A 9219-nucleotide genomic window follows, 5' to 3' on the forward strand; every position below is an offset into this window, starting at 1 on the left:
TTTGATTGCTGGAGCTGAGTTTTAGGATGCTACAACAGTTATCGGAACATTCACACACAATTCAGAAAATTTAATTCAATTTAAATCATCAAGGTGTTCTAAATACATACACAATAGAAGTTATGAACCAAACAGAGACTGAATCGAGCATACAAACATAGTTTAATGGATTCGAGCATTAATAAAGACCAATCTAAAAACTTTTCAAAACCTTGAATTAGGTATCAATACTAAGGAAATAAGTATCAATATTTATGTGATAGGTATTGATACCAAAACCGATATCGATACCATTTTGGCATTCTGTTCAGTTTGAAAACTGTTCGTTTGGTCAACTATCGATACCTTGGTCCCTGATATCGATACTTTTAGCCAGATGGTTAAAAATCACAAGTTTTATGTACCAATCATGCTCAAAACTGTAACACAAATTCAAGGATGTTTATAAGCATATCATAAGAGCTATATATCACCAATTTCAGCATGCTAAATACCACATTCATTCATTTTCAAACCACAACTCCACCATTTCAAAGTTAGCAATCAACTTATCACCTAATCATGTATATTCACAACTATAGTTCTTACAATTCATCATCTCTTTTCATCATAGTTTCATGTCATTAATACTCAAAATCACCATTGAAATGTTATTCAAATGATCTCATTTGACATTCAAAACATGACACTATGCTACATGCATTTCATACCAAACTATGTATGCATATAAAGTATTATTCATCTATCAATCAACTTAACTATTATGCATCATTATTCACTATGTTAAAATTATTAGACAATGATTGTTCACCATGACAATCTCATCATAAGAGCTCAATCATTTACATTCAAAATAGTCATTCACATCAATGCTAAATATATTTCATATGCACATTCAAGACAAGAATTGTATATATATATGGATCATTTCACTATCATCCCAAAATAAACTCTTAATCACATTAAAACCTAGACACATTATAAGCTGCATATATATGTCAAAACATCATAAATAACTATTTCAATCATATAATCTAACATTTCCACAATTTTGCATTTTCCAATCAACTAACCAAAATGCCTCAACAGGCACCAGGACATACCGAAATTACTTATTTAAACTTAGTATATACTTTCATACTTTCAACCTATTCCACATCAACGTATACCGTAATTCAAATATTATCCAAGTGTAACCAAACTATGAAACCAAGATAAACACATATAATAACACCTATGTACATGCCATAACATCGAGCTTTAGACGATAGAAAGACTATCGAATCAATACTGGGATAGTGAAAGCTTCGAACAATCTACATGACGTGTTTCGCAAGTTGACAATCTACAGGGAAAGGGAAAACAAACGAGGTAAGCATATGCAAGGTTTAGTAAGTTCACAGGTATAAAACCAAGTAACTTACCTCAGGTTATAATAATACACTACATGCTACTTAACTTGGTAAAGCTTGCCTATCATGGCAAATCAAATATAAAAAATGTGAGTTCAACATTTATCATATCATAGTAACTCAATCATATAACATTTCAAATCACTTAATTCAATATTTCATCATCATTCTTAAAACAAACAATCATTTAATGAATTCACTATCATAATCATATAATACAATCTATTTACGTAATGCATCCCATTTCAAATTTATGTCAAATATTATTTTCATTTCATAGCTTGAATTCTCAATCAAATTCATATTAAATCATATGAACTTCATTCTTGTTTCATATCAATTCATCTTTATACCAAATATTTATATCAATTGTCAAATTAATGTCAATTACTACTTTGTTTCATAATACGAATTTTGATTCACATTCATCGATTTGTCACGTTTCTATATTGGCCCCCTGGACTTGTATAACCGATTTTCAATATGTATAGTATCATCCAATCATCGTATCAAATCAATCTAAATATCATTTGTTCCATTTACATTACACATGTCCCTATTAACTTGACTTGGACTCAAACAGATACACGAATCCAACCAACACACCAATTTGGCACCTACTGCCTGTCGAATAAATTCGAAAATGATAAGTTACACCCTACGCTGGTCGATAAAATTGACAAATAAATGTGCCCAGCACTGGTCGATATAACCGACAAATGGGGTGTCCAGAACTCCCCGACATATAATCGTATAACCTTGAACTCTTCCTATCTTATAGCATGCCAATTATATCCGACTTTGCTCGAATAGTTAATAGGGTGACAGTTTTTCAGTTTCATTACATAATTTCATCAACCAATCATTAATTCTCAAAGTGATAGAATATCACATAACCATACTGATTCAATTTCATTAAATCATCACTTCATCACATAACATATCCCATTTCAATTCAATTTAATGTCAATCCCATAATTATTTCAATTTGCAATTCATTGTATTCAATTTAATTCTCTACTTCACCTTTTTGTATTGAATCTTAAATAATTAAAATTTTCAATTGAACATAAATTACAATTATAATCCTAAACGCATAACAATTTAACACAAACATATACCATATGAACTTACGGTCAAGATAGCAAACAAACAACTCTCTAAGGACTAATAAATAAAATTTGACATTTCCATGATTATCTTCAATTATGTCCAATTTCTAATCTATTCAATAATTCAATTCAATTTATCGACTTCAAACATCTTATATTATCCTATTATAAGTATATATTAGTTTAATTTTACTATTTGAATGCCCTCAACTTTTCCATTTTATTTAATTTAGTCCTTAAAATCAATTATAACTTTCACAATTGAACCTCGTTTTTCTTGATTTCAATTATATCCTTCTACAGCCCTCTAAAACCTAAATTTGTAGAAATCTCATAAAAATTTCATCAACTTTTCATTTTAGTCCCAGATGCAAAATTAACAAAATATACTTAACAAATTAGTCATTAAACATATATAAGCTTATAATCAAATTGTTAAACATCAAAAACTTCAATTTTCATCAATGGAAACTTTAAAATTTTTTAACATTTTTGAAAATGAAGATACGGGTTAATTGGACCTAGTTGCAACGATCTCAAAAACATAAAATTTATTAAAAACGAAGTTGGAAAAGCTTACCATGCAAGGTTACCAAGCTTGGCTGAACCTTGACTGTTCAAAAATGGCTATGGCTTCCCAAATTTTTCTTATGGTTTTGAGTAGAGAAGAAAGAGAATGAAAAATGGATGATAATGTTTTGTTTTTCTTTACTTTAATATTATAAATTATAATTTAATTATTAATTTTAACTTATAAATCACATAATTAACTCATCAAACCATCCACTAGAGATTAATAAGGCTAAATTTCCATTTTGACCTTGCACAACCATTAATTAAGTCATTCAATTAATAAAAATTAATATCAATTAATTTTTACAGTTTTTACGATTTAGTTCTTTTTCTTTCATTAGTTACCCAAACTCTAAACTTTTCGGACCAAACTTTGATTCATCAATATAAAAACTCCGTAAATGTTTAATAATATTATTTTTGGGCTCGGTTTACAAAAATGAGGTCTCGGAACATTATTTTCCAAAACCACTTAATTTTTTGTACGCACCACTTGTACCTTGACTAATTGACCAATTAATAATCTCTATTAAATCATGATTCAATATTACACTATATTTAAATTATAAATATTAATTAAATATATCTATGGACTCTCTCTTTAGAATTATGGCCCTGAAACCACTATTTTTGACACAACAAAATTTTACAACTTTGTTCTATTTCATGCTCGAACATCAAACTTCGGCCCCTGTATGTTTGATTTAGACTAATTCTAATTGTATGTATGTTTATATTATTCTATTTGATTTAATTACGCATCGAAAGACGAAAGTTGCCCCGACAATGAATTTGACATCCCGTTGCTTAGACCCAGCAATCGGGTCGGTTAATTGGGTGTTACATGAATTATGTCTCTCAAATTCAAAAATTATATCACTTTATTATTAACAATGAATCATGATTATTCAAGGATACATCTATTGAATAATTATGTTTATTATTAAAAGATGTGACTATCCATTTTGGGTAGTTATGTCTCTATGAAGAGACATGAGACCTCCTATAAATGGGAGTGAACTTTCATTTGTATGACACATAAAAAAAACATAAAAATAAAGTTTCTTTCTATTCTCCCACTATCTTTTATATTCCTATATTGTTCTATAAAGAATTGCTATAGAAGTTCTTTATAAAAATTGATATCCTTACTATGCTCCGTTTAGTGTTTAGTGGAGGTTTTTGTAAGTGCAAAACATGGACAGTCAATGGGCTTCATTATTATCGATGTTCATTTGCCAGTAACTTTTTTGAACACCATAATATAGGTGGGGTGGCATTGATACATACCTTAAAGCCTTCGTGAATTTCCCATTAGTTCGTTTTTATCCCCACACACCAACACTATTTATTTATAAAAATGAAAAAGAATAAAAGAGTTACATATCATCAAGAAATAGATAAAGAAAAAAAATTAAAGGAATGACTAACAAAAGAACTGATTGGAACGACATTGATATTTTAAGGATTAAATTTAAATTTAGTGATCAATTTATATTTTAATCTATAACTTAAATACATCTGATGCAATTAAACCTAAAAGTTATATATATATTTATTATTCTTTTGATATTTTACCGGAGTTTTTGAAAGAAAAATTTGCGTGAGGGATAACCAATAAAAAACCAGAAACCCCAAATTTAAGGAAGAATTGATAATCAGATAAAAGAAAACAACGTAGGAAAAGAAACAAAGCCAACATAGTATAGCTATTTTTAGTAACGAAATTCAATGGAAGTTTAAACGATAAAACTAATCTTTTCCGATAATTTAGTCCACCCGCATGTTACATCAATCCTAAACAGTATAAATAAGGAAGCAATCATCAATGTTCTTCACCACTTCCAAATTCGAGCCTCTTTTATCTGAGGCTAATAAACAATAAAGCAAAAAAAAACAAAATAAATTGAATACCTCAGTTTCAAAATGGCTTCAATGAGGCTACTTGCAATAATTGCCATTCTGGTTCAGGGCTTGGTTATTGGTGATTCTCAAGAGTTGCCTAGTTTCGATCCGGAACTAGCCGTAGCCAAAGTTTTGGAAGTTGCTGAAGGCAAGGTCGGCCCTGATGTTAAAATTTTTAATGTGGTGGATTTCGGTGCCAAGCCCGATGGAGCCACCACTAGCACCATCGTAAGCTTTTAACCTTTTTTATGTTTCGACTATTTGTTTTGATCAAAGTGCTAATGTCTGACCTGTGTTGGGATATGGTGCTAAGGTGGATCAAACCATTCCTAGCTCTATTTTATGGGTCAAACTTTCAAACCCTTCCCTTTTTTTCGTTTTTATATTGCAAGCTTCTTTGAATATCCGTATTTGACGCTTGAGTAACATAGATTCATTTTGTATATAAATTATATTTCTTTTGCAGAATTTTATTAGGGCATTCAAAGAAGCTTGCAATCACAATGGCCGTGCAATGCTGGTGATCCCTGAGGGAAATTTCGTAGTAGGATCGATGTTATTGTCCGGACCTTGCACTTTTCAACCTCCGTTGATGGTTCAATTCGCCGGAAACCTTTTGCCGCAAGGTTCAACGGTCGCGGCCGAAAATGCAGACTGGATCACATTCATGAACTTTAATGGCTTGTTCATAAGTGGAAAAGGTATCATCAATGGCCAAGGCGAGAAGAAGGCATGGAACTCTGTATGCGATGGTTGCCGTCGACAGTCTGCTGTAAGCTTTTGAATCATCACCCACATTCTTTGGTTTTAGGGTTTAAGATTTAAATAAACCTAACAATCTTGTGTTGCACCATTGCAGAGTTTGAAGTTAATCAAGTTGAACGACGTGCTCATTAGTGGCATTACCTCCGTCAACCCTAAAGGGTTCCATATGATGATCAGCGTTTGCAGCAACTTCGTGATCACCAACGTTAATATATCGGCTCCGGATGAAAGCCCCAACACGGACGGCATTCACATGAGCAAAACAAATAAGGTCAGAATAAGCGACAGTATCATCGGCACTGGCGACGATTGTGTCTCAATGATCCATGGAACCACCAACGTCACCATTGAGAACGTCAAATGTGGCCCCGGACACGGTTTCAGGTACATTCTATCTATCTAAGAATGAATCAAATCATATATCATAGCCAAGAAATTGTTTTTTAAAACTAATCTGAACCCTATTTGTTTAAACAGTATTGGTAGTCTTGGACACTACGAAGATGAGTTCGATGTTTTTGGAATCACCGTGAGGAATTGCTCATTATCCCACACAGAAAATGGTGCAAGAATCAAAACATACAGAAATGAAAGTCCATCTAAAGCTTCAGGCATTATTTTCCAAGATCTCATCATGGACAATGTTAAGAACCCTATTCTCATCGATCAAGAATATGCAACGATTAAAGGCAGTGTGGTTAGCTTCCTTTCCCCTTTTCAGTTTCTACTCGAATATATGGAACATGGACACTAACTTTTTTTTTGTTGGTTTGATGAAGGACTCAAAAGTGCTCATCTCCGACGTTGAATTCTCAAACATCAGAGGAACAACAATAAGCAAAATTGCTATAGTCCTAGCTTGCAGCCCAACATTTCCATGCCAAGGCATTACCCTCAAGGACATTCACTTAGAGTATTCCGGTCCTCCCGATCATAATGAAGACACTCCCTTCAGTTCTAACTGCACCAACGTCAAAGTTAACTACATCGGCGAGCAGATGCCACCGCCCTGCGCTTAACTCTTATCTCTTCATGGCGGTCCAACAAACTCCGGTTTATTATTTTTTATTGCGGTGTATCAACTTTATTTGTGTCTGAGCCAAATGTAATTGAAGGAGCTACTTCAATGCATAATATAGCGGGCGTTGGATGTTCTAAAAAAATCGGATTAGTGCTTGATGGTATTTTTTTATTATCGGATGTATAGAAAAAAATATTTATTATTAATACTACATATCTATATGTTAATGTATTCATTATTTGGTTACATGATATGATTTTTTTAAGTCAAGGTTTTTCTTTTATTTACATTTTGCAGATAATTATTAATTTAATGATATTTTGGAAATAATAATTAAAAAGTTTAATATTATTATATTTTTTATTTTTAAAATATTTAAATATTAATATTAACTATTATAATATTTAATATTATTAAAAAGCATATTTAGTTATTTAAATTTAATAAAATTAATAAATTTTATTATTTTAATAAATTATTTAATATTATAATTTTATTTTGATAATAAATTTTAACAATAATAATTTTAAATTTTAATAATATTTATATTAATATATAATTTATAAATATTTAATAATAAATATTTTATAGTACAAAATATGAATATTTTAATTATAGTATTTGTATAAATGCTTAACCTCACTTCTAGCTCTAATGTCACTCTCATATGTAATTTAAGCTTAAGTTTTAATTACGCATTGTTTATTATTAAGTTTATAATATGATATTTATATTAATTATTATAAAACACTATCAAAATAGGTTTATATATGAGGTTTATTATTATAAAATATTATCTTATTATAAAATAAAATTTAATTTTTAAAAGTTATAATATTTTATAACAAATATATATTTATTTCACTAATAACAATTTTATGTTGAAAGATAACATGATACTTTCTACTATTCGATCTATTATTTTAATCTCTAAAAATTGGTGTAAACAAAATCAAGATATAACTAAACAATCATTTAAACATTATAAATTTGGAACTATATAAGAAATTAAATTAAAAATAAAAAAAGTAGATAAATTAGAACATGAGACAATTATAACAATATAGGGTTAAATATAAAATTAGTACCCAAATTTTTCCACTTCTCTCACATTGGTACCTATGATTTTTTTTGTCTTAGATTGATACCCGAATTTTTTTCCGTTCACTAGTTTGGTACCTAACTCGCTGCCATGTATTACCCTCTTTGACCAGAAACTTTAAATATTTTTTCTTTCATTTTCTTTGAAAATTTTTCTTTTAATTATTTTTCCTTTCATTTTTCTTTTAAAAAAATAAAAAAAATTTCTCTTTCATCTCAAACAAATCACGATTTTATGATTCCATTCTTGTTTTCATTTCCTTTTGTTTAGTTTTCTCCTTTCTATCTCATTTTCTTCTTTCTCCCTATTTTTTTTAAATGTGATGAGTTCTTTGTTTTTTATTTGTTCTTTGAATGTGTTGGTTTCTCTCTTCCTTATTTTTTTGTGAAGATGTTGGGTTCAATGCAATATCATTTCGGTTACTCTACGGTAAATACCGATGTCAGATAAGTTGTCAGATTTATCGACTTTCCAAAGATCCATCCAAGCATCTACATCCACCAAGAACTTCTGACCCAATTTTTTCTCTTCAAGCTTTACTCCATGGAAACCATGAAATTTCAAGCTCCTCAGTATGAGTTTGTCACCAATGGTATTCCATTTCCAATACCTTCCATTCTTGTCAACTCCAGTACCTAGACTCAACAGTTCGACACGATCTGAAACTGGTAACTAGACTCAACAGTTCGACACAATTTGACACTGGACATAGATCAGATCCAGTGAAATCGAAAGGAAAAAAAAAGAGGATACAAGGTGGTGGCAGCGGCATTGGCAATCATCGACGAGCTCTGATAAAGTAGTTGCTAGAGGAAAAGACAAGAAAAACTATTGGTGAAATCCCCCAACAGTAGTTGACAATAACAAAGAAGAAGATGTACTCGTGACTTTACTTTTAGTTCCTAGGGTTTTTTCTGGGTATAAAACTTGTTTAAGCACTTGATTTTTTGTTTCTTGGAGAAGACATTTTTGCTTTTCTTCCTTCAAAAGATGTGTTATAAACAAATAAGATGAAATAGATGTTGAAAGGAACAAAAGAGAGAAAAAAACGAAAGAGATAGAAGTGAGGTAGAAGATGAAGAGATCAAGTAGAAGATGAAGAGATCAATTAGAAAATGAAATAGATGATGAAAGCGAAAAATGAAATAGATAGAAGTGAGGTAGAAGATGATGGTGAACGGGATAATTTTTAAAGAAAAAAATGAAAGGAAAAATAATTAAAAGAATAATTTTTCAAGGAAAATGAAAGGAAAAATAATTAAAGGGTCTGGTTTGTAGCCAAAGAGGTTGGCATATGGCAACACGCAAATGGCTAACACTGCCACGTTA

General features: G+C 30.4%; 1 protein-coding gene across 1 annotated transcript; it reads left to right on the forward strand.

Annotated features, from left to right (window-relative positions):
- The first annotated feature begins 4941 nt into the window (after positions 1-4941).
- On the forward strand, positions 4942-7034 carry LOC105798864 (exopolygalacturonase). The gene is made up of 5 exons (XM_012629083.2): positions 4942-5230; positions 5469-5774; positions 5862-6151; positions 6245-6464; positions 6547-7034. Exons 1-5 carry the CDS (start codon positions 5024-5026, stop codon positions 6784-6786), a joined length of 1263 nt encoding a protein of 420 aa, XP_012484537.1. The 5' UTR covers positions 4942-5023; the 3' UTR covers positions 6787-7034.
- Positions 7035-9219: the final 2185 nt, after the last annotated feature.

Source organism: Gossypium raimondii, chromosome 9 (genome assembly GCF_025698545.1).
Source record: "Gossypium raimondii isolate GPD5lz chromosome 9, ASM2569854v1, whole genome shotgun sequence".
In the NCBI taxonomy this organism is placed as follows: Eukaryota; Viridiplantae; Streptophyta; class Magnoliopsida; order Malvales; family Malvaceae; genus Gossypium; species Gossypium raimondii.

Excerpts from the sequence above, each read along its gene's own strand:
- LOC105798864 (XM_012629083.2), top strand. The coding sequence starts at position 5,024 with ATGGCTTCAATGAGGCTACTTGCAATAATTGCCATTCTGGTTCAGGGC. Across the intron at positions 5,775-5,861 it reads GTTGCCGTCGACAGTCTGCT|AGTTTGAAGTTAATCAAGTT; the intron begins GTAAGCTTTTGA and ends GCACCATTGCAG. Across the intron at positions 6,152-6,244 it reads GGCCCCGGACACGGTTTCAG|TATTGGTAGTCTTGGACACT; the intron begins GTACATTCTATC and ends TTGTTTAAACAG.